Source organism: Hyperoodon ampullatus (genome assembly GCF_949752795.1).
Source record: "Hyperoodon ampullatus genome assembly, chromosome: X".
In the NCBI taxonomy this organism is placed as follows: Eukaryota; Metazoa; Chordata; class Mammalia; order Artiodactyla; family Ziphiidae; genus Hyperoodon; species Hyperoodon ampullatus.
In genome coordinates, this window is record NC_136913.1 from 17,425,908 (window position 1) to 17,452,142 (window position 26,235).

Sequence of the window (26,235 nt, forward strand, 5' to 3'; positions counted from 1 at the left end):
TAGCACTGTCCATCTGACTCTCACAACTCCATAAGGACGGGCAGAAGAGGTATGATGTACTGTTGTTCCCATTTTACATATGGGGAAACCGAGGCTCAGAGAAGCTAGGGAATTCGTTCAAGCTAAAGCCCAGGGCTTCTGTCTTCAAATTTGGAGCTGATCATGACATTCCTGATCTAAGTAATGGATCCAGGAGAAGCACAACTGAAGAAAAGCTGCCTGATTAAGAGCAGCTGATGCAAGAATTTCCAAAGCCATAAGGTGACTTCTTTCCATATAACTTTCTTTCCATATTAGGCCCAGGGCAGTAATAGAAAACTGGGTGCTCCATTTTATTTATTACTGTATTCATAGGGAAACCATCCAGTCACAGCAAGCAGCCAACAAAGAGAAATAGAGCCCCACAACTATTTCCAAGAGTCAAGGGACCACCCCGGGGCAGCGTGCACTCTGTGGGTGTACATCAGCTGTACCAAAGACTGGCTTCTGTGGAGAAAACCAAGTGAAGATGCCATGGGGGTGGGGGAGCAAATGAATGGATAAATCCTGGAAATGTTGCTTGCCTTAAATCTGGCTCTCTTAGGGGTTTCCTATGGTCCCTCAGGTACCTACATGGGTGCAGTGGTGCAGAGTTCAGGAAAAGGTGATCAGGAGACCCACAGGCATCAACCCAGTCCCCTTGGGACATGAAATCCATTGGGGGCTCCTGGACAACGGCCCAAGAAGGATTTTCAAATTATCAGCAAAGAAAAGACATGACACGGGATGATAATTTAGGAGTTTTGACTGAGGGGCCAAGATATGATCTGGATACCAAGACAAGGGGTGAGAGAGGGACCACAGACGCATGTTTCTACGGCGGTCTCAGATAACTGGTTACACAAGCCGTGGGCCCCTAGCCCAGAGGCCTCCACCCAGATCAAGGGTTAAAAGGGGTGAGAGAGCAGAGCCTGCGCTGGGAGGTGTACCCTCTCTCATTACAGGTGTTGGGGATGAGCTGTCTCCAGAAGGTGTGGGCCCATGGCGACTCAAGCAACTCAACATCCACCCAGGATAAGTGCACTTGAAAGGAGGCCACACATGTTTGCACCTTCTACAGTCCCCTTGAGACAGTGTTAGAGCCCAAAGTTTCAAAATTTAATATTAATAAAGTAGCAAAAAGAGAAGTAAGGTGCAGCTTCCCATGCCCCCAGGGTCACCCCAGTTGCCCTGCCCAAGGGATGGGTCTGGAGGGAGGGGCCACCACTTTCTCCCAACCCAGAGCCTGTGAGGGCTCCTCACTGGGCCCACTCAGAGCTCCATATGTATGTGTCCCCTGCAAAGAAGCTGCACAGAGGACTGGTTCCCATGGGAGCAAAAGCAGCTGACAGCAGCAGAGTGGGGACCATATGGTCTGTGAATATCACCACACCCTCTTGACAGCGGGTAAAAAAGGGACACCAGATGCAAAACCCGTTGTAGAAATATTGCTTTAGACTTTTTTTTTGTTTTTTGGGGTTTTTTGCCATGCGGCTTGCGGGATCTTAGTTCTCCAACCAGGGATTGAACCCGGGCCCTTGGCAGTGAAAGGGCAGAGTCCTAACCACTGGACCACCAGAGAGTTCCCTGCTTTAGGGTCAGTCTGCCTGTCTGTCTGTCTGTCTGTCTATCTATCTATCTATCTATTTATTTTTGGCCGTGTTGGGTCTTTGTTGCTGCGTGCGGGCTTTCTCTAGTTGTGGCGAGCGGGGAATACTCTTCGTTGAGGTGCGCGGGCTTCTCATTGCGGTGGCTTGTCTTGTTGCAGAGCACGGGCTCCAGGTGCACGGGCTTCAGTAGTTGTGGCACGCGGGCTCAGTAGTTGTGGCACACGGGCTTAGTTGCTCCGTGGCATGTAGGATCTTCCCAGATGAGGGCTCGAACCCGTGTCCCCTGCACTGGCAGGAGGATTCTTCACCACTACACCATAGGGTCTTTTTTAAAGAGAATCCTGCCCAAAGACAGCCTTCCAGGCCTGGTTCCCTCAGTAGAACAAGATGGAGGGGTAGTTATAATGTGCAGGGTAGGAGATCAGGGTGAGGAAGCAAGGTGTAGTCAGCCAAAGGAGGGGCCCCTGTCCCGGACACGGGAGTTATATTTAGAGGGGTCCAGCAGCAAAGAGTTAATAGCAACCATCAGCCAGACCCAGAGCACAGGAAGCCAGCTTAGAACAGTGTTAGTCAAGTGACAACTTTCTGCCCCTGTCCTCTCCTGTCCACATCTGGTGAGTGGGGAAAGAGGTGAGGGAGGGAGCAAAGACCGACACCCTGACCAGTGGGGACGGGGAGAGGAGTCCGCCCTTTAAATGAGGACGAGCGTGTGGATGAGTACAGGCAGAGCCCGGAGATACTGCAGGTTCGGTTCTAGACCACCACAATAAAGCGAATATGGCAATAAAATGAGTCAGGAGTTTTCTGGTTTCCTAGTGCATGTAAAAGTTATGTTCACACTCTATTGTAGTCTATTAAGTGTGCAGTAGCATTATACCTAAAAAAACAACATACAGAACTAAATTAAATAATACTGTATTTCTAGGGACTTCCCTGGTGGTACAGTGGATAAGACTCTGTGTTTCCAATGCAGGGGGCCTGGGTTCGATCCCTAGTCAGGGAACTAGATCTCACGTGCATGCTGCAACTAAGAATTCGCATGCCACAACTAAGGAGTCTGCATGCTACACCGAAGGAGCTGGCAAGCCACAACTGAGCTGATGAGCCACAACTAAGGAGCCCGTGAGCTGCAACGAGGGAGCCCGCCTGCCACAACTAAGAGCCGGTACAACTAAATAAATAATACTTTATTGCTAAAAAGATGCTCACCATCATCTAATAACGCAGGATTGCCACAAACCAATTTGTAAAAAAAAAAAAAAAAAAATGCAGTATCTGCGAAGCACAACAAAGCAAAGCGCAATTAAACAAGGCACGCCTGTATATCAGCCAGAACCCTTTCAATGACTGCATTCAGACTTCATTTGCTTCTCAAAGTGCCATTAAGACTTTCTCTTTGTTTCTCCAAAGACGACATGCAGATGGCCAACAAACCATGAAAGGATGCTCAACATCACTAATCATTAGAGAAATGCAAATCAAAACTACAATGAGGTATCACCTCACACCGGTCAGAATGGCCATCATCAAAAAGTTTACAAACAATAAATGCTGGAGAGGGTGTGGAGAAAAGGGAACCCTTTTCACTGTTGGTAGGAATGTAAAATGATACAGCCACTATGGAGAACAGTATGGAGGTTCCTTAAAAAACTAAAAATAGAACTACCATATGACCCAGCAATTCCACTACTAGGCATATACCCAGAGAAAACCATAATTCAAAAAGACACATGCACCCCAATGTTCACTGCAGCACTATTTACGGTAGCCAGGTCATGGAAGCAACCTAAATGTCCACTGACGGAGGAATGGATAAAGAAGATTTGGCACATATATACAATGGAGTATTACTCAGCCATAAGAAGGAACAAAACTGTGCCATTTGCAGAGACATGGATGGAGCCAGAGACTGTCATACAGAGTGAAGTAAGTCAGAAAGAGAAAAAGGAATATCATATATTAAAGCATATATGAGGAATCTGAAAAAATTGGTATAGACGATCTTACTTACAAAGCAGAAATAGAGACACAGACATAGAGAACAAATGTAATGATACCAAGGGGGAAAGGGGCGGGGTGGGATGAATTGGAAGATGGAGATTGACATCTATACACTATTGACTCTATGTATAAAATAGATAACTAATGAGAACCTACTGTATAGCACAGGGAACTCTACTCAGTGCTCTGTGGTGACCTAAATGGGAAGGAAATCTAAAAAAGAGGGGATATATGTATATATATAGCTGATTCACTGTGCTGTACAGTACAAACGAATGCAACATTGTAAAGCAACTATAATCCAATAAAAATTTTAAAAAAAGAAGTAGGGATTGATAAAATTTAAAAAAAATCTCTTTGTTTTCTAAGTGTGGCTGGAAGAGTCATGGGAAAGGACCATTGCCCTGAGCAGGCATGGGAGACAAAAATAAAAATAAAAATTACACATTTTGAGTCCGACAGGCTCAACATGTTGTTATGCACATAAACTCGATTCTCTCAAAGGCTCCTGCCAGCTCGAATGACCAGTGACTTCTAAGTGCAAATTAGTATTTAGTTCACTAATGCAGACTTCACTTGCACTTGCTATGAGCCAGATGCTGGTTAAAGCACTTCATCAATATTAACTCATTTAATCCACATAAAAACCCTCTGAAGTGGGTATTACGAGCATCTCTGTTTCATATACTTATGAAGAAATGGAGACACAGAGAGCTTAAGTGACATGCCCAAGGTCACACAGCTAGCAAGTGGTTGAGCCAGAATTTGAACCAAGGCTGTTCACAGCCACAGATCAGAACAGAGTTCCTGTCCCGAGTTCCATTCCTGGGTATCTACTGGAGAGGGGTGGAAACATATCTCCACACAGAGGCTTGTATGTGAATGTTCACGCAGTATCATTCACTATAGCCAAAAAGGGGAAACAATCCAAATGACCATTAACTGGTAGATGGATAAACAAAATGTGGTCTATCCATACAATGGAATACTATTCAGCCAGAAAAGGAATGAAATAGTGATACACACTATATATAGCACAGGTGAACCTCGAAAAGCTTATGTGAAGTGTAGGAAGCTGGATACAAGGGACCACGTACTGTATCATTCCGTTTATAAGAAATCTCCAGAGCAGGAATATCTATACAGAGAGTAGGTCGGTGGTTGCCTGGGGCTGGGGGTGGGCATGGGGGTTGACTGCAAGGTGGCACCTTTTGGGGGTGACAGAAATGTTCAAAAATTGGATTGCGGCGATAGCTGCACAACTTGGAAAATTTACCAGAAACCATTGAAATGTGCAGTTTAAATGGGTACATGTTACGATATGTGAGTTAAACCTCAATAAACCTGCTGCAAAACCAAAAGCAAAGGGGGCTGACCCTGGCCATAATGGCCCTCCCTCCTGTTCTAGCTGGTTTACACCTATGGTGAAAAGCCTTCAGAGGAACACAGGAGGGGAGGACTTCGGGCCAGGAAGTTGTCTGAAGCCTTTGCCTCTCCTTCCAGGCTCCAAAAGCCTCCGGGCATTTGCGTGGAAATGCCCCACTGTGTCCACCCGCACCCAATCGGAGTGTGGCACCAGCAGCTGAGATTTCTTTACAGAACCGCTCTGTTTTGCAAAGAGTAATTATATGCAGGGGAATTTCCTACCCCAAATGACACCCCTTCTTTATTATCCCCCAAACACCCCTGCATTAGTTTGCAATGCAAAATTCATGCCTCCTCAAGCCAATTACTTGGGAAAATGTGATACGCAATGATGAATTATACATGCGTTTTCTTTATGATTTTTTTTTCTCCTTGGGGATGGTAATTATGAGATAAATTGTTGGGGGTTTTATGTCTTGAAATAACTCCTTGCCATATCAGAGGCCCTCTTGCTACATATTGCTAAGCTAACTGGTGGCTTCCAAAGAGGACAGAAGTCATTTTTAATTAGGCTAGTAAAAAAATATGCCAGTCATACAGACATACTCACTGACACATACATGTTGAGATATATACATTTATATCAGAAACAATGAATGAAAATTCAATACACTCTTTGGGAGATTCCGGTGGGGTCCTTGGTGTAATAGTTCCCCATTTTTTTTTTTTTTTTTTTTTTTTTTTTTTTTTTTTTTGTGGTACGCGGGCCTCTCACTGCCGCGGCCTCTCCCGCTGCGGAGCACAGGCTCCGGACGCGCAGGCTCAGCAGCCATGGCCCACGGGCCCAGCCGCTCCGCGGCATATGGGATCCTCCCAGACCGGGGCACGAACCCGTATCCCCTGCATCGGCAGGCGGACTCTCAACCACTGCGCCACCAGGGAGGCCCAATAGTTCCCCATTTTGAGGTGCATGTATCTCCTCTGGTGTTACAACTGAGAAGTCATTTCTGATTCATAAAAGTTCTCTTTAGATAGAGAACGAGTCTCTACTGTGGGCGTCCAGTGGCTGACATAACAACAACTCTCTTGTTGAAGCAAAGTCTTTCAAAGCTGAGACATTATTCACCAAAACTAAAGGCAAGTCTGTCCACTCTATAGTTTGGTGTTATAGGGATAGAAAACAATCATCTGTCTTTTATAACTTACATCGGAGCTATAATATTATAAGCGCTGTTCCATAATTCCATCAAGCAAGATCTTTGTGATGCTTTCATTACACCCTAGGGGGAGCACAAACCTTTACTTAATCAAAATCAGTACTTCTCTCCAAGGATCAAAGTTTCTGTTTTGCTTTTAGATGGGAATTACAAAAAGCCATAGGTGGCTTTTGAGCATCATTCTACTCATTGGTCGTGTACATGGAAAGCTAGCTGGCAATTTTATTCCACTCTTTGAATCCAGTCCCTCTCAAAACATAAATGATTCTATCACTGACACATGGAAAAGAAAATTCAATTGCTCAAACCCACTTAGAATACCAAAACCATCTTAGAATACCCTAAAAGAATCAGCCTCTCTTGGAAACATAATCATATGAAAGCACGAGGTACCAGAATTCCCTAAAGCAACAGGCTATTTTTATAAAAGACCAATAAGATGTTCTAATAAGTTGTCTGAGGGATGCTGTTATTCAGAATTCCCCACGATTCTGAATAAGGTGCTACTAACTTAGAAGAGATGCTGCCATCTTGCTGACTGGTTAGAAACCCTCAGAAAACCTCAAGCAGAGCACAACACCTACTCAACCTTGGAAGACAAGGAAGAAAGTAAGGCAATCTCGTTGCCACAAATAGCTAAGTGCATCATTATGACAGAGTTCAAACACTTTGAAGTTGGGGACAATACACCGTCCACTTCAACTACCAGTTGTCCACTGTGCACACAGGTGCTTGGTGAGTAACTTCCAAAGGACTGCAGTTGCAGCAAGCCTAACTCCAGGATGGCGACCCCACGCCAAGCTCTGTCTGCTTACCAGCAAAAGTCTCTGTACATGGATTCATTCCTGCAAGACGTTCAGAGGTGCGGAAATCAGAGATTCTCACCACTCCGCTATAGGTATTCACCAGGACGCTATCACCCTTCAGAAAAGGAAGAACATCAAATGCTTAAAGACAGATTGAAACAAACTAATGTAAAAACAGACTTGGACCTTAAGAAACGGTCATGTGTCTCTAGGAAGCCTAGACTCTGCTCAATCCTCTCCCCTCCGTGAGCTGGTCCACCTGCAGACACTCCAGCAGCTCATGTGATCTGAGATGCAAAGTAAAATCTCATTGGCTCAGACAAGCAAGTACCTTTATGTCTCTGTGCACAATCTGGCTTTCGTGGAGATACTTGAGGCCTTCCAGGAATTGCTTGGTGTAGAACTTGATGGTGGGCTCCTTCATCGGCCCCCATTTAGATCGCAAAAGAGCCGAAAGGCTTCCTGGAAATGGACACAGTAAAAAAAAAAACTCATCAGGGCGATGAAGAGTCAATTATAGGGGTTCAGGGAAATAAAGTGAAGTGACATTTCTAACCTAATGTAAGCACTCGCGCCCACATCACTGTATCTGGGCTAAATGCAACATCTTTCCTCCCTCTCTGTTGCCTGTTTCCCAGACGCGCAAGCAGCGCAGCCAGAGAAGGGACGGGGCGTGAACCAGCACATCAGCCCAACCAGAGGTGTAGGGTGGAAAGGAACCCCTTGTGACCCCTGAAACTCAGCCAGGCCACCTTTGGGCTTAGCTCTGTTCAGCTGCACAGAATCAGGAAGAGAGCGCAACAGTGCTCTCTGAACTCTGAAGGGCTGGCCTGACGCTGCACATGCTGCACAAGCGTCTCAGCCATTGGGCTTGGGTCAAAGCCACGTTTTATACCTCACCCTGAAATCAGAGGTGGACAGGAGCAGAGTGAGGGGCCCTTAAGGGAGACAGGGACCCGAACTGGAGGAGGTTGGGGCTCTCTGTCCTCACTGTGAGAAGCTCCTAATGCCAGGTCCCAGGGGCAGGACGGTCTTAACACCACCCCCCACCCCGACTCCAATTACACTATTAAACGTTGAACTTTGGGGCCAGAAGAAAATCTCCCTTCACTGCCTTCTGACCCTGTGTTTCAGAGATTATTGTCCAGGCCCTCAGCATCAGCTAGTCGCCCTTACACAGTGCTATGGGACCTTGCTACGCCTCAGTTTCCCCATCTGTAAGAGGGGAGGTGCACATCTATCTCCAACTCTGTGGTCATCCTCAAGACCTCACGTCTGGAACACAAATCAGTATTTTCTGCTAGACTATGAGCAATCTGAGGGAAGAAGAAACTGTACAGCATCATAAATGTAACCCTCAAAATCTAGCCCATTGCCTTGCTCTTAAGACATATAGTTAGGTTTTTAATGTAATGGCAGGCTCTTAGTAACTATGAGTTGAAAGAATGAATGAATACAGATTTCTAACTAAAGTTTTTATATTTGCATTCAGATTACTATTATTTTATCATTATTTTCTTAAAATGAGCACTTACTGACTTCTTGCTCTCTGCCTGGCACCGTTTTGAGAGCTTTACAAACATTATCTCACTTACCCCATCCAACAAGCCACTGAGATAGTGTCATTATGACTCCAACAATTATTACTATTCCAACTATGATAGTACTTATTAATAATCCAATTTTAAAATTCATTTATTCAGTCAGAAAACTGAGGTCACAAAGCTTGCAGATGGAGGGGCCAACTCAAACTAGATGGCCGGGGTCTTCCCTGGTGGCACAGTGGTTAAGACTCTGCGCTCCCAATGCAGGGGGCCCGGGTTTGATCTCTGGTCAGGGAACTAGATTCCGCATGCACGCCTCAACTAAGAGTTTGCATGCCACAACTAAGGAGCCTGCCTGCCACAACTAAGACCCAGCACAGCCAAATAAATAAATAAATATTAAAAACAAACAAACAAACAAACAAAAACCAAACTAGATGGCTGGCTCCAGGTCTGAGGAACTCCTACCCTCGCACTCTACTGTCTGCCTTTGGGGATCTTGTAGATAAAGCACTGGTGTTCGATTTCCCTGTCAACCTGTTATTTTGCAACGTCATTTAAAAAAACCTCCGTTTCCTCTTCTCCAAAGCATATTTCAACTCCTAAACTGTGAAGGCCTCAAGGCCAGAGACTATGCTTTATTCATCTCTATGTCTCTAGTGCTCAGCCCAGCAGCTGGCACTCAGTAGATCCTCAATGAATATTTGATGATTGAATTACCAGACCAGGAATAGACTGTTTATGTGACACTGGAAAATCTGTGTCCAACTCCTCTGGGAAACAAATGGTCTCCCACACCTAAAATGTCTGTCATTTTTTAACGGCAGGATGAATAACGATGTTCATATTATATTTTCATCAGTGATTTTCAGGGTATGAAACCAGAAGACCAGTGACTACTCACCCCCAGGCACCTGCTCCATAAATATCTTAATGTAGCCGTCCTCGGAAACAGAGCCCAGGTACTGAACAATATTGCGGTGCTTGAGGTTCTTGTGCAGGGCGATCTCCTCATGCAGAGGCTGAGAGTAACTGGTGAGAAAAACAAAGCCAATGTCACCTGCCAAATCCCTGGAACTTGGGGTCCATATATCGCACCTCACCAGTACCTGCCCTGCTGCTGGCCATCCCTTCTTTGTGGGAATGTTCTCTCCCTTGGCTCCCATGAGACTATTCAGCTTCCCATCTGTAGAACAGGGGATAATAATATGAAGCACTCAGGGCTGCCAGGGGCCAAAGTGTGTCAAGTTTCTCAGGCACCCAGTGGAGTGCCTGGTGTGTGGCAAGTGCCCAGTGAATGGCTGCTGCTGTTACTATGGCTATTTATAGGGCTTGAACTCTCCAACCATCCTTTGTCTCTCTCAACAGCCTCTCTTCCTCTGCTCCCCCGTGAAGGGAGCTGTTCCAGAAGGTTCTGTCTTCAGCTGCCTTCTAGTCTCATTCCACAGACTCATTCCAGACTACAGCAACAGCCACCTAATGGACCTCCCAGCCTCAGCCTCTGGCCTCTTCAGTCTATTCTCCCCTGGCCACCATATTTCCCCTTCCTAAAACACACACCCCATCACATCACTTCCCATCCTAAAGTCCACATAAAGACCACATTGTTTAACATGGCACACAAGGACTTTCAAACTCAGGTCAGACTACATCTTTAAAAATGTTTGCCTCATCTCAAGAGCCGCCCCCCACCACTGCCCTACATCCTATAGTCGAGTCACAACAGACAATTTTTTCTTCTCTCAGTACACTCTGTGCTTAACAGCTCTGCTTCCCCTCAGCATAGAATGCTCTGGCCTCCTTTTCTGCCAGACGAACTCCTACTCATCCCTCAAAGGCCAGCTCAAAGATGATTTATTTTCTCAAACTTGCCACAACTCAACCAAGGAGAGCAATTCATTCCACTCCTATGCTCTACAAACACTCTGTGAACCCCTGTATTATGGCACTTGTCACTTTGCTCTACCAAACTGGGCACACCCTAACATTAGGACAGTATCCTACTCTCCTTTCAGTCTCCAGTGCCAGCCCAGAATCTGGCACAGAGAAGGTACCCAATATCCTAACTTCAGCCTGTAAATTTAGGGAATGGGACAAAATAGTCTCTAAGGTCCCTTCCAGCTCTAAAATCCCAGGAACGACCATCAGCAGTGAAGAGCTGAAACGACTAACACAACCAACTGAAGGAGGTGGTTCAAGCTAGCAATTTTCCCCCAACAAACAACTGCAATGCCTTATCCATCATGAGAATAAGAGACAGAATACTGGAAGAGGAATTCAAGAGACTGGATCCTAGTCTTGTTTCTTCATGTCCTCGGAGAAGTCATTTAACCTTCTTAGCCTTGGAAGAAGTTGGATGAGTTCATTTCAGACCCTGCTTTATAATTCAAATATCATAACACACAATCCCATTAAAAATGAATAGATGAACAAGTGAATGAATGAATGAATAAATGACAAAGGGTCTTACAGCTGCTACAAATCACTTGTAATCCATCCTTAATAATTCACTGACCACCTGGATGGAGGGCTGTTTGCACACAGCCATCAGTGTCCAGCACTGAAGGCAACGCTGCAGATGTGGTCTGAGCACACCGGTGGAGCACAGAGCTATTATTTCTTATACTGTGGCCATTACTGTATATGTAGCTTCTCTACAAAAACACTTGACAGTCAACACGTACTTGTTTAGAATTAGGAGGGGTATGAATTCAAAAAGGAATAAACCTTTAGTTAGACTCTTAAGAAGTGTAGGAGAAATAAATTGGTAGTACTTGTGGTTTAAAAAACAATAGTCCAAAATCTATGGGTGAGGTTGAAGGGTACGGTATTAATAAAATAGTCTGTATAGCAAAAAACTAAAATTTTTTTAACAACATTTAATTTTCTGTAAGGATACATCTGAATAAATAATAGCCATTTCAAATTGTTACAATGCGAATTAAAGCACTGAGTCATATTTTAAAATATTTGCAAACACCTATGTAAAAATGTAGAACTTTATTTCCTCCTGACGGGTGGAAATAAAACTACAGTCTTCTTTTAAAATGTGACTCTGCAATCCACATGCCTCTAAGTGAAGTTGTTCCATTTTCTCCATCTATTTATAATATGCAGAGCACAAAAGCAGATCACCCTTATTAGAAGAGAATTACAAATTTTTTTGATGACATAATGCTTTCATTATGCACCATCAGTAGTGGGCACGGGAGTTGGGGTATGGAGGTGGCAACTGTAGAAGGCGGAAGGCCTGCCCTGACTTGCCTGCTGTCTCTCTCTGGAATTTCTTTGATGGCTATTCGCACTTGATTGCTCAGATCTCTGCCGGCATACACGATCCCATATGTGCCCTTCCCCAGCACCACTCTCTCACCATTCGCATCGTGGTCATACTCATACTAAGGAAAAGCAACAAGATAAAAAAGCACACAACTTGTGGTGGAGAAACCCCATAAAAGCCCAAACATTGTCCTGCAATTTTTTTTTTTTTTTTTTTTTTTGCAGTACGCGGGCCTCTCACTGTTGTGGCCTCTCCCGTTGCAGAGCACAGGCTCCGGACGCGCAGGCTCAGCGGCCATGGCTCACGGGCCCAGCCGCTCCACGGCATGTGGGATCTTCCCGGACCGGGGCACGAACCCGTGTCCCCTGCATCGGCAGGTGGACTCTCAATCACTGCGCCACCAGGGAAGCCCTGTCCTGCAATTTTTAAAAAATTTATAAATAACATTATTTGAGTACCAGGCAGGTCACATTTCTTGGGTTATATACTTTTCATTAAATAATTGCTTTTAAGGGGTAGAGTTGTCAGTTACTCATATATTCATAACATGATTTTATGAAATAGAATGCAAGAAATTTAAAAATACGGCTCATATGTAACTTAGTGGGCTCACCTTTTGGAGAACTCCCCTCACTTTGATGCTGCAATTTAAAACTGCTTCTAAGCATGTCAAGTACCCCAAATAGGTGCCCTCTTACATGATCCCTTATCAACTTGCCAGGAAAGCAACCACTTTCTATAGCCCAGAAAAGAACTGAAGGTAAATAAAACTCAAATTGTCTTAATAGAAAGTACACATGCTGCCCCGCTCCTGCTTTTAGAGGTACAGATCTAGCATTAAACACATACTGCAAAACTCCACCTGTAATGAGTATTGCTCTTTTATTCCCCCAATCTTATCATCAAAAATTGTACAGCTGCATTCCAGTTGGTTCTTCTCAATGATTAAAACAAATGTAACTCTAGACTGAGTAATATTTATTTAAAGCAGAGGCAGCAAGGCATTCTTTCTGTTATTTTCTATGCCCCCTATACCTGCTTACAGAAGTGCACAGAACACATATGCATGTGGACGTGTCCCTTCCCATCCACTTCTAGGGATGCTCACGACAATTAAGGTTACTAGTGGGTCTCATCACTGTCTGATTTAACCAGACATCCGCCTGCTTCATAACAGGCTTTTATCTCCCACCTTTCTCTGTTACCTTCAAAGTGCATCACTCAGTTCGTTTCTACAACAAACTTTGATTCTAAGCTAAGCATTCGAGTACCTGACTCAATTATTAAAATGAATCCCTTTGATATTTTCTGTAAGAAATCTCAAAGAATTAATTTCAGCCCACTTGAAAGTATAGTAAAATCTCACTAAACTACAAGGACCTGAATTAGTGGCAAGTCATAATAACTGTGCAAGATTTGAACACATGCGTGGTGGTGTAGTTATCTGTGGACTACCACTGTGGTGTCCAAAAGAGCTTATGATGACCCTTTCTTAATATTAAGAAATTAATATTAATTTCTTCATATTATCATATTTAATATACTATATGCAAGTAGATATAACTAAAGTCATTTTAGGCATAAATGAAAAAGTCTGCTTCTATTTGCCCAACTATTTCTCTTGTAGTTTCACAAACATCATTAATTAGCATAGAAAAAGCTTTTCCATCAGTTGTACACAAAAGGGAATTTTAGTCTAGTCCATGTCAAATTTTTCTTACACATTCTGGTTGATAGGATGCCAAAGTAATGAGGTTTTTCTATAGAGGTGCATTAAATTTAATCTCTGACAGTCATGAATACTGATGGCTAGCTCGTTCATTAATGAGTATTTTAAAATATACACATAAAGAACTTTCACAAAAAAATGGGACATTTTCTTTAAGCATCAAAACACAATAAATAACTTTTTCCATGTTCTAGGTCTTCTGTGACTCACCTCTAAGGTATCCCCATCGGTCTCTCCCTCCAGCTCCACTGTACTGCCCACTCCATTGGTTATCATCTCTTTGACCAAAGAGCAAAACCTAGAACACCAAACGTCACAAAGTTGCCGCTACTTATGATCACTCCTATTCCTTTCCTCTAACTTGGCCTGACTACATTAAACTGTGATTAAATAAACCAAGCTTTTACAAGTTATGGAACAATCACTCCACTCCTTGATTTGACATGGTAGTGTACTGGTTATCTAATCTAGTTCAAATACCCATATGATACTTGAATCCCCTCTATACAATATCACCACCAACTGGCTGGCTAATTGATGCGTGAACACCCCCAGTGACAGAGAACTCATTACCTCACAAGGCAGCTCATTCTTTGGTGAACTCAATGAGAAATGCTTCACTTATATTGAACTTGAGACTTCTTTTATGTGGGTCTCATCCGTAGACTGCTTAGAATTAGTCCCTTTCTACATAACTGCCCATTAGAAATGTACATAATTTTATTATATCCCTATAAGTCTTTCCTTCTTGTTCCCTCAACGTTTCCCCCAGGACTTGTTTATGAGTCACTTCACTAACTTGTAATTCTTCAAAGGTGTCCCTGTATTATTCTTCAAGTCTGGTCCCAGGACCAGTGCTCCAGGGGTGATTGAATTAGTGCTAAGGATAGTGGGACCATCACCTCCTAAGTTGCCAGCACTCTAGCTCTTAGTGAGAAATAAGGTCTTGTATAAGGAGAGAGGTGAGAAGGAAATGTGTAAGATGACCTCATCGTTCTGTTGACACAGACTAAGCTTAATATCAACTATAACCCATAAATCTTTCTCACAAATGCTGCTGGGCCACATCAGCCACTCCCTAGACTTGTGTAGTTGTTTATTTGCATACAAATGACTTGACTCAGAAGATTTGTATTCAGTATTCTCTCTTAAGGTAGCAGGGAAGAATATTGCATACTTTAAGATAATTTCCAAAAAACACTAGAATGTTCTTTTCTCTAACCCATCCCACCTCTGCTTCTTCTAATTTTTGAAAGCTGGGATGCAACAGTCAGGCTTCTTAGGAGACATGTGGTATGCATGCAACAGAATAACTAAAATTTAAAAGACAGTATCAATTGTTGTTCAGAATGTGGAGCAACTGGAACTCTCATATGTTGCTGGTGGAAGTGTAAATTGATACATCTACCTTGGTATCAACCAAAGCTGAATATAAACCTATCCCATAACCTAGTAACTCCATTCCTAGGTACATACAGTGCAGAAATCAATGAATATGTTCACCAAAAGGCATGCACAAGAGTGTTCATAGCAGTTTTATTCATAATGGCCCCAAACTGGAAACAATTCAAATGTTTGATAGAACAGATAAATTGTCATATATATTCACACAATGGAACACTACACGGTGAAAAAAAGAATGAACTAATACAACATGGCTGAATCTCATAGATATTATTTTAAAAGAAACAAGTGAGAAATAAAAGAGTACATACTTTATGAGTCTATTTATTTGAAGTTTAAGAACAGGCAAAACTGACCACTGGTGATAGAAATCAAAATAGTTACATTAGGAGCGGGTTTAATGACTGGGAAGGGGCACAAGGCACCTTCTGGGGTGCTGATATACTTAACACACTCGTCTGTATATTACACCTCAATTAAACAATTATTTAAATGTATGACAAAAAAAGGCACTGAGGAGAGAACGAGAGTCAGAAGGTAAGCTTTGTAGTAAAGGGATGTTCTGCTTGATATTTGGCAGCATTTTCCAACTCTAAAATTGAAGATTGTGACCCAAGGGTGCCCTGGTCTGATATTTAGTCTGATTTCTAAATACGTTGTGATAATGATTGTCTGAGACGCACTGAATTAAAATGTTCTCAAATTACATGACACAAACTCTCTCAACAAACTACGAATAAAGGAATCTTCCTCAACCTGATAAAGGTTATCTATGAAAAACCTACCAGTAACATCATGCTTAATGGTGTAAGACTAGATGCTTTCTTCCTAAGATCAGGAACAAGACAAGGATGTCTGCTCTCACCACTTCTACTCAACATTATACTGCAGTCTAGTCAGGAAAATTAGGCAAGAAAAAGAAAGAAAGACATCCAGTTTGGAAAGGAAGAACTATAACTATCTCTATCTGCAGATGACATGATCTTGTATACAGAACATCCTAAGGAATTCAATAAAAACTATTAGAACTAATAAATGAGTGCCAGTTTGCAGGATCAATATACAAAAATCGAGTGTATTTCTATACACCAGCAATGAACCATCTGAAAATGAAATTAAGAAAACAACTCCACTTAGAATAGCACCAAAAAGAATAAAATACATATATATTTAACAAAAAAGTATAAGACTTGTACACTGAAACTCCAAAAATTGTTGAAAGACGTTAAAGAAGACCTAAACAAATAGAAAGATATGCTATGTTCATGGGATGGAAGACTTAATATGGTTAGGATGGCAAAGCCTCTCAAATTGATCTGCATATACAAAGCAATCCCTGCCAAAACCCTAGCGGCCTTTTTTGAAGAAATTGACTAGCTGATCCTAAGATTCACATGGACATGGAAGCACCTGCGATAGTCAAAACAATTATGAAAAACAAGAACCAAGTTGGAAGACTCACATTTCCTGATTTTACAGCTTAGTACAATACTACAGTTATCAAGAAAATGTGGTTAATAGCATAAAGGATAGACATATAGATCAATGGAATAGAAGTGAAAGTCCAGAAATAAATGCTTACATTTATGGTCAACTGATTTTCTAAAAAAGTGCCAAGACCATTCAATGGGAGAAGAACTAGTCTTTTCAACAAATGGTGCTGAGACAACCACATATCCACATGCAGAAGAATGAAGTTGGACCCCCTACCTCAGACCATTAAAAAAAAAAACTCAAAATGGATCAGAGACCTAAATATAAGAGCTAAAACTATAAAACTCTTTGAAGAAAATAACACCAGAGAAAACCTTGGGTTAGGCAAAGCCTTCTTAGATATGACATCAAAAGCACAAGTGACAAAAGGAAAAACAGATAAACTGGACCGCCACAAAATTTAAAACTTCCGTGCTGTAAATGATACCATCAACAGAGAAAAAGATAACCCACAGAATGGGAGGAAGCACTTGCAAATCACACATCTGACAAGGGCCTTGTATCCAGAATATATAAAGAACTCTTAAAACTTATTAACAAAAATACCAATAACCCAATTAAAAATGGGCAAAGTTCGGAGAAACTTGGCAAACATCACTTTCACCAGGTGAGCCAAGTTAATATCACCAGTAATGAGACAAAGATATTTTATATCTCCCAATGTGATGTACTGAGGACAGGGCATCACTTCTGTGGTATTCCTACCCCAAATGCATAACACTAATATAATCATGAGGGAACAGCAAACCAACCCAAATTGAAGGATTATACAAGATAAACTGCCTGTACTCTTTGAAAGCATTAAGTCAAGAAAGACAAAGACTGATGAAGAAATGTTCCAGATAAAAGGGGGCTACACAGACGTGACAGCTAAATGTTAATATGTAATCCTGGTTTAGATCAGGAACCAGAGAAAAAATATCTTTTGTTTCACTGTAAAGGACATTAGTGGGACAATAACTAAAATTTGGCTAAGGTTTGTAAATTATAAAACCATATCAATCTTAGTTTCCTGATTAGATAACGGTACTGTGATTGCATAAGTGAATGTTCTTGTATTTAGGGAAACACGTAATGAAGTACCGAGAGGTAACGTAGCATTATGTCTACAACTTACTCTTCAACAGTTCAGAACAAAATAATCATCTGCATATAGAGAGAATGTAAAACAAATGTGGTAAATGGTTAACAGTAGGGAGTTCTGGGTGAACTTTCTTGTAGGTCTGAATATTTTCCAAAATAAAAAGTTTAAAAAATGTTGTAATTGGGCAAAGGATTTGTGTAGATGGTTCTCCAAAGAAGATATATAAATGGCCAATAAGATCATGAAAAGATCCTCAGTATCTTTAGTCATTAGGGAAATGCAAAACACAACCACAATGAGATTCCACCTAACACCCACTAGGATGACTACAATCAAAAGGATAGACAGTAACAAGTGTTGCAAGGACGTGGAGAAACTGGAACCCTCATACATTGCTGATGGGAATGTAAATTGGGAAAACAGTCTGGCCGTTCCTCAAAGTTAAATAAAGAACTATCATAAGACCCAGTAATTTGGCTCCAAGAGAAATTAAAACATAAGTTCACACAAAAACTTGCATGTGAATGTTTATGGCAGCATTATTCACAATAGCCAGAAAGTGAAAACAAACCAAGTGCCTTTCAAATGATGGACAAATCCAATATATCCATACAATGGAATATTATTCAGCCACAAAAAGGAATGAAATTCTGATACATGTTACAACATGGATGACACTTGAAAACATTATGATAAATGGAGGAAGTGAGTCACAAAAGACCATATATTGTATGATTCTATATATATGAAATGTCAAGAATAGGCAAATTCGTAAAGACAGAAAGTAGATTCAGTGGTTGCAGAGGACTGGGATTGGGGGGGTGGGGTTAGGTTGAGAGAAAATGGGGAGTGACTGTTAATGGATACTATGTTTCTTTTGGGAGTGATGAAAATAATCTAAAATTATATTGTGGTGATGGCTGCAAAACTGTGAATATACTAAAAACAAAAAGACTGAATTCTATACTTTAAAATGAGCAAATTGCATGGTGTATGAGTTATATCTCAATAAAGCTGGAAAAATTATTTTCCATAAGTTAAAACTTCAGGAAAAGCAGTATAGCAAATAAATATTTTTCACAACAAAGACCCTTTAAAAGTGATTCACCATAATTAGACTGAAAATACCTGAATCAGATTAAAACTCACCCACTGTACTGGTCTTCAGTGGAAAAGTAGATTTGAAAGTCATCAGAATTATCATGGACGTAAAGAAAACAACACCGTTCATCAAACTTGGATATGCTGCAAAATTTCAAAACATAAGAATGCCTATTATATATAAATTTTGATATCAATTTAATTTTTTTGAGAAAAATCTAGGAACAGCTTTTCTTCCATTTTACAAATTTGAAAGTTTCATTAATGTTTTAACAAATACCCCCCTGCTCACCAAAGTCACTTATATTTCTCTATGAAATTTAAATAGGAGGGGCATTTATCTTGCTGATGTTTGAGTTTGTATTCATCAATAGACTTTAATATGTATCAAGAACTTACTATATATTCAATGTTAAGCAAAGCATATGGGCAACAGAAATGGGAATAAAATATGGTTTCTGTCTTCAAGAGTTTATAAGGTCATTAAAAAGGTATTTGTGAAATAATTTATTGTGATATCAAAGGAATTTCTAGACTTGAAAAATATTAGGACACAGTATTTGTGGCCACACAAGGGAAGTGGAAATAAACATGGCATTTTAGCTCAAGAAAGGCCTTTAAATGTTATTTGGTCCATCCCCACCAAAGGCCTGGATCTGACTCTACAGCTCCTTGAACAGGCAATATTCAGTTTGCCTGAAATATCCAGTGACAGAAAATCATCATATTCCATCTCCTGATGGATTTCACTGCTACAAAGTTCTTTCCCTGCACTGTGCCAAAGCCTACGCAATGGCCCTCATTTTGCCAGGTGGCACTATGCAAAAGGCTAAATTCTATGATTAGCCCTTCAAACAAATGAAGCCACTTTATCTTGCCCTTTCTAAGTCGTCTCTTCCTGAGATTATAGTTTCTTTGACCATTCCTTACATGTTATGGATTACATGACAAATTACGAGTTGAAACAGCAACCGTACAGGGTGATTTAAAATGAATTAAAACTAGCTTATACATGAGTAACTTTTCAAAACCAATCTTTAAAGGAACTACCACGGTTAGTTGGATAGCCTTGGGAATGTTCAACACATGCTCTTCATGTCACATTGGTTCCAGGGTCTGATTCACCCCAGGCCCTTTGCACATCCCTGTTGATGGCTAAAATGGCAGCAAGAGGTATCTCTATGAGAAGGTACAAACAGAAGGTTCTTGACTACATGTTATCATACAACTTAGTTTCTGGGTAGTACATGTTTGAAAATGTTTAACACCTTTTGAATTATCTTATATTTTTTGAGCAGTATTTTTCAAATATGCTAGTCTGTTCTTAAATAATTTCTCTCCCTTTAAAAGTGATGTAAACATTACTCCAATTTAAACACTGATGTGTCTAGAAAAGGATCATGCTGCATCTGGGGGTAATAGGGATTCATTCATTGGCCTGTGGTCTGAGAATCAGAGAAAAAACATAGAGTTCTAGTCCAAGCCCTTAATATGTTGGAAACTATGAAGATACTGAGACCTAGAGAGGTTGAATGATTTGCTCAAGGTCAAACAGCAAAAGAGGGGTTAGAACTCAGATCTACTGCAGAGTTCCTCCCACCCTTGGGTGTGCTGGCAGGGTTGGACTCAGAGAGCAGCCACACAATTCAGGCCCAAATGGTCAGCGCTCCTAAACCAAATAGCAAGTGGCAGACCTCTCCTGGGAATATACCACCTTACTCACCTGCCAAGAACAATGCCCTTGGCTCCATTACTCTGCCCAGGAGATCCCAGCCAAGTATCATTACCAAGTAACTCCCAGTTTCAGTTCTGGGGGTCCCTGAGCACATGAACATCATTGGCTCAAAGGAGAAACATTTTCTCTTTCTACACACATAACTTCTTGTTTTAAAAAAAATTGAGGGGGCTTCCCTGGTGGCGCAGTGGTTGAGAGTCCACCTGCCAATGCAGGGGACACGGGTTCGTGCCCCGGTCCGGGAAGATCCCACATGCCACGGAGTGGCTGGGCCCGTGAGCCATGGCCGCTGATGCTGCGCGTCCAAGCCTGTACTTCACAACGGGAGAGGCCACAACAGTGAGAGGCCCGCGTACCGCAAAAAAAAAAAAAGTTTGAGACAAGAGAGTTTCGTCTGTTGGATACAAAAACAACTACTCTGCTATAAAAAGCCAAGAAGCCTTACTAGCAGCACATGATGAACAAGCTCGGGCAGGGCAACAAGAGAGAAAATAGTCTGTTTTGGATTCTGTTAAAAATGAGAACACCACATATTACAAATAAGTAGAAACAAAGCGATAAAAACAACATCATTATTTGTATTAAAACAATAATTACATTTTCTCTTATGTTCTTACCTTATTCCTCTAATGGAAGAGGCTGTAAAATTCCATTCATGAGTTTGTTTCTGCAGGAATCAAGGACAGAAGTCAGTAGTTTGATGTTTTCCACGCAAAGAATCATTTTTGGTTTCATTCTATGGTCAATTGCTTCTGCTATTTTTTACTTTCAGTAGAAGTTAGCAGTTAAAGCAAGATACTTTGCATAACTTGGAACACCAGAAACATCTTCTAATCTATTGTAAAAATTCATTTGTATCTCTAATCCAGTTTAGAACAAATGATCTAAATTTGAAATAGAAACAATAGGCATACAGTACATACACAGTGAGCAGCCTTTCATCTTCTGTCAACATATTAGGAAAACTCTAAGATGAGTTTGGGAACAGCCCACCCAACTTGAATGACCCACAAAAACGTTTGGAGAGGCAAGAATGTGGCCAGACACCAGTCAGTGTTCACCTATCTTTATTTCTTTTTCTCCCTGGGCACATAACTAGACTACATTTCCCAGCCTCCTGTGCAGTTAGCTGGGGTCATCTGATGGAGTTCTGAACAATGGGATGTGAACAAGAGTGATGTGCTCCACCTGTGGGCTTGGCTCATTAGAAACCTCCACAGCTATCCTCCCCTCTACATTCTCTTTCCCCATCCACTACCAGATGGAGTTCGGACCCTGCCAACCTGGACATGACATGAGGCATAGATGAACTTTTATCATCATAGATAAACTGATATTTGGGGGATGTTTGTTTTAGCATCTAGCCTACCATGACTAATACAAAGACTAACTGGGATTTCAATCTGTACAAGACACACTTAAAAAAATACATATATAACTCTGTCCTCTCCCTCCACCACCATCCCCTGCCCTTAAACTATGAACAAAGCTAAGCCTCAGAAGGAGTGTCTGAATTCCCAGTTTTAGAAGGGCCATAGGCTACAATACCAATACATTACAACAACAGAGAATAATTTTAAATAAGCAAATACATTAGGTTAGCCTGAGGAATGCCATAAATGACCAGCTAAGCCTCCCAGAGAAGTGTGAGAGCCAAATGACTGAGCATATGGCTCAGGAGAACAGCCACAAGCGATCGGGTGACAAGTTTCCTGCCATCCTGGAGCAATGGCAACAGGCACAGCTGGGAGGATGGTTCCCAATGGGAGAAGATCCATTCAGACATGTTGATGAAACACCTATTATGCACTAGGCAACGTACCAGCAGGGACATGACAGAGAATGACAAAACCCCTGCCCTCATGGGGCTTACAATCGAGTGAGGGGAGATAGGTAATAAATCAAATAGTAAGTGAGGAGTATGGTGGAGGGTGAAAAGTGCTATGAACACAAATAACACAGCAAAGAGCATTAAGGTGGGGCAGGAAGTCTTGAGTTTTCAAGCAGAAAGCTAAAGGGGGCGAGGGAGTGAGCCATGCAGATAACTGGGGGACCAGTTCCAGGCAGAGGAAACAGCAAGTGCAAAGGCCCTGAGGCAGCAGTGTGCTTTGCATGTTTGGGGACCAGCAAGGAGGGGAGTGAGATGGGAGTGGAGTGAGTGAAGGGGGAGTGGGAGAGTAGGTTAAGGAAATCATGCAGGCCTTTGGAGGCCATCATCAGGACTTTAAGCCTCCCCTCTGTGTGAGGATCACTGAGAGCTGTGAAAGATGAAAGTGGATGAAAACATGAAAGCTATCACATCAGACCCATCTTTATAGAAAGACTGAGTGTATTTCAGAGGAGGGATGTGTTCCAAGTCACTGAAAGAGGGCAGTGGTGGAGAACGGAGTCTGCTTTGGATTCAGGTACAGAAATATGAATGAGGGCAGATTCGAGAGAGCCTGCAAGAGGCTGTATGTATATAGAAAGCTCAACCACACAAGTTTTCAAAGTATTCCCAGACGGTAGGTTTACTCTAGGGTAGCTTTAGGGAACTTCTCGATTTGGGAGGAAGATTTACTGGTTAAGAAGTAAACCAGGGGCTTCCCTGGTGGCACAGTGGTTAAGAATCCGCCTGCCAGTGCAGGGGACACAGGTTTGAGCCCTGGTCCGGGAAGATCCCACATGCCACGGAGCAACTAAGCCCGTGCGCCACAGCTACTGAGCCTGCGCTCTAGAGCCCGCGAGCCACAACTAGAGAAAGCCCGTGCGCAGCAACAGGCCCACGCAGCCAAAAATAAATAAATAAATAAAATTAAAAAAAAAAAAAAAAAAAAGAAGTAAACCACACGGAAGGACTTCCCTGGTGGTCCAGTGGTTAAGACTCTGCACTTCCACTGCAGGGGGCACGGGTTTGATCCTTGGTCAGGGAACTAAGATCCTACATGCTGCATGGTACGGCCAAAAAATTAATAAAATTAAATTAAAAAAAAATTTTTTTAAAAAGGAAGTAAACCACATGGAGCTCCCCTCCGCTTTCCCTTTACATCATAATCAATAGGCACTGGGTGGGGGGTTCCTGCTTCATAGGTCCTACAGATATAAAAATATAGAAGTCGTGCATGCGCTTGCAGAGCAGTTGGGGAGACACTTTGGAAAACGGATAAATAAGCGATAGGATGTACTTTGCACACGATACAGACAACTGGGTAGCCAACAGACGTTCAGTGGAAGGACGGAAGGAGGGAAAGGGTGGTTAGAGACACCTTCGCCAAAGTTAGGACTTGGGTAATTGGAAGAATGAATTCCAGGGAGGGGGAAGGATGAGAACAGAAGTGCAGGTGTAAACTCCTGCAGGGCCAGCTCAGGGGACTGTGAGATGACAGATGAAGGTCTGGCTGGGGCTGAGGGTTGGGGAGGGAGAGGAGAAGGAGGGCAGGGTTACATAGGGGCTTGACACTTAATAAAAGACTGAGTTTTATCTGGAAAGTCACAGGATCCAATAATGATTGGGGAATATCAAGAGGGCCACTACAAGTGTTTTTTAAATTATTACTAAACTTTTAAGCTGAAATATGGCATACATTCAGAAAAGGGTACAGTGATCATCTCAATAAATTTCCACAAAATGAATAGCCACTGTAACCAGCATCTAAACCAAGAGACAGAACATTAGCAGCAGCCCAGAAGATTCCCTCAGATCCCCTGTTCCCAGTCACTCCTGTCGACCCAAAGGCAACTGCTATTCTGACTTGTCCCACTGTGGAGAGTGTTGCCTGTTCTGGAATATTACACAAATGGAACCGTGAAGTCCGTGCTCTCTTGTGCCTGCAAGGGGAGTTTTTCATGAGCTATCTGGTGGTGTCCTGGCGGGTCAATCAGGAAAGCTATGACTCTTCTCCTCCTGTCCCGAGCCTCCTGTAAGGCAGCATTCTAATCTTTCCTGAGAGGGGATATTTCACCAAATCATGATGAGGAAACAGATTGAAGATTTTAGCTTTCCGCAGTGCCAGAAGCCCCCAGTAACAGTGCATTGGAAGCAGAGCCGGGGTGGGCTCTGGAGAAATGGGCCGGGAACTCAGAGGGAGGGGACTCCTTCAGGATCCCCTAGGTGCTGACTCAGCCTCTGCCCTCCTACCCCCAGGATGCGGACTTTCAGGGAGGGGGGATTTTTGTGTTAAAAGCATAGACTTTTTTTTTTGGTTGTTGTTAAAAGCACAGACTTTTTGTGTGAGATGTTCCAGTTGCTAATATAAGCATAAAAGGCACCTCCCAAAGAGCTTTACAAAACCAGCAGTCCTACCCATATGGATAGCAATGGTGGCCACAGTGCACCTGTTGGTGACTTTGGGAGCCACGAGAAGCTGAGGGAGAAACACTGCATTTGCGCCTGCTCTGTGCAGCCTCCCCGCATCGCTGTGCTGGGCGAGCTCGCACCAGCTTGGGAGGCCAGTTGTGCACATCTCTTCCTAACCCTGTGCTCGGTGACCTGATGTTGGTTGCGTGAAACTGGCCATGACGGGAGTATTGACACCACAGAAATCAGTAAACACTACAAATCGGCCCTCTGCTCCCACATCCCCTGGAGAGCTGGTGGTTAAACACTGACCAGCGTACGTTTCTGAATCCCCGGCTGATGAAGCAGACCTTAATCTAATGTTACAGCGGTGCTGTCTGCAGGTGAACGTGTGCCTGTGTGATTGCTTCCCACCACCACAGCCCACCGGGAAGAACTGCAAGTCTGTGCAGAGAAGTTATCATTTCACTCCAGGCTAATCTGCTTGCTTCCACAACCTGCACAATTTTAAAAATGTAAATGAAGGCAAAAGCAAAGCCTTCCTCTCAAAGAAAAAAAGGCAATTTATATTTCTCTCAGACATTTGCTCTGGCAACTACCAAGCACTGTGCAAAACATTTCCTCAGTCAAGGAAGGATAGCATTTGCTGCTTATATAGTTCTTTCTATTTCTTATTACAGACTATATACAAACAAAGTAACACATTTACAACTAGTGAGATACTATATGTACTGATGGAAATTCCCATTAAAGACCTGCAAACATTATAGGTTTGTAGAATCCATGAGAACAAAACCATTTTGCTCTAAAAGTATGAAGAGTCACTTTAATAGGATTAGTTTTTTCCACAACTATTTGTAAAAATATGAGGTGTTCACACCAGTCAGAATGGCCATCATCAAAAATTCCCTTGTCCCTGATTAACTTTTCCCCCTCACCATCAGCTGACATCCTATATATTTTACTGTATTTGTTTGTCTGACTTTCCTTACCAGCAATGCAAGGTCCATGAGGGCATGGATTCGTATCTACTGTACCTTTATCCCCACCATCTAGAAAGTTTCTGGCATGCAGTAAACCCTCAATAAACATTTGTTGAATAAATGAATGAGTAAGTAATGAACAGCTCACTGAGAAGATAATGCTATGACGATGGTGGAACAAGGTTCTGGAAGGAGTAGCTGGGAAGGAGTGTGCTGAGCCTCCTCGCCCCTATAAATGAGTTAACTTGTGGAAGGAATGTCACCAGGGCTTCCCCGGTGGCGCAGTGGTTGGGGGTCCGCCTGCCGATGCAGGGGACACGGGTTCGTGCCCCGGTCCGGGAGGATCCCACATGCCGTGGAGCGGCTGGGCCCGTGAGCCATGGCCGCTGGGCCTGTGCGTCCGGAGCCTGTGCTCCGCGGCGGGAGAGGCCACAGCAGTGAGAGGCCCGCGTACCGCAAAAAAAAAAAGAAAGAATGTCACCAGTAGAAAAGCGTGTTTCTAACGGTTTCCTTTTGGAAAAAGGAATCTGGAAATTCCCAGACCACATTTATGGCATTTTTTTCACTGCCAGCAAACAGACAGACACA

General features: G+C 42.6%; 1 protein-coding gene across 1 annotated transcript in view; it reads right to left on the reverse strand.

Annotated features, from left to right (window-relative positions):
- MAP3K15 (mitogen-activated protein kinase kinase kinase 15) overlaps window positions 1-26,235 on the reverse strand; it is a gene marked incomplete at its 5' end in the record, with an annotated part of 129,014 nt that overhangs the window by 23,536 nt on the left and 79,243 nt on the right. Inside the window, 8 exon segments of the mRNA XM_079727966.1 lie at window positions 7,027-7,132; window positions 7,349-7,479; window positions 9,466-9,593; window positions 11,826-11,959; window positions 13,781-13,868; window positions 18,702-18,797; window positions 21,006-21,055; window positions 23,415-23,460. Of these exon segments, the coding sequence (XP_079584092.1) occupies window positions 7,027-7,132; window positions 7,349-7,479; window positions 9,466-9,593; window positions 11,826-11,959; window positions 13,781-13,868; window positions 18,702-18,797; window positions 21,006-21,055; window positions 23,415-23,460 (779 nt within the window).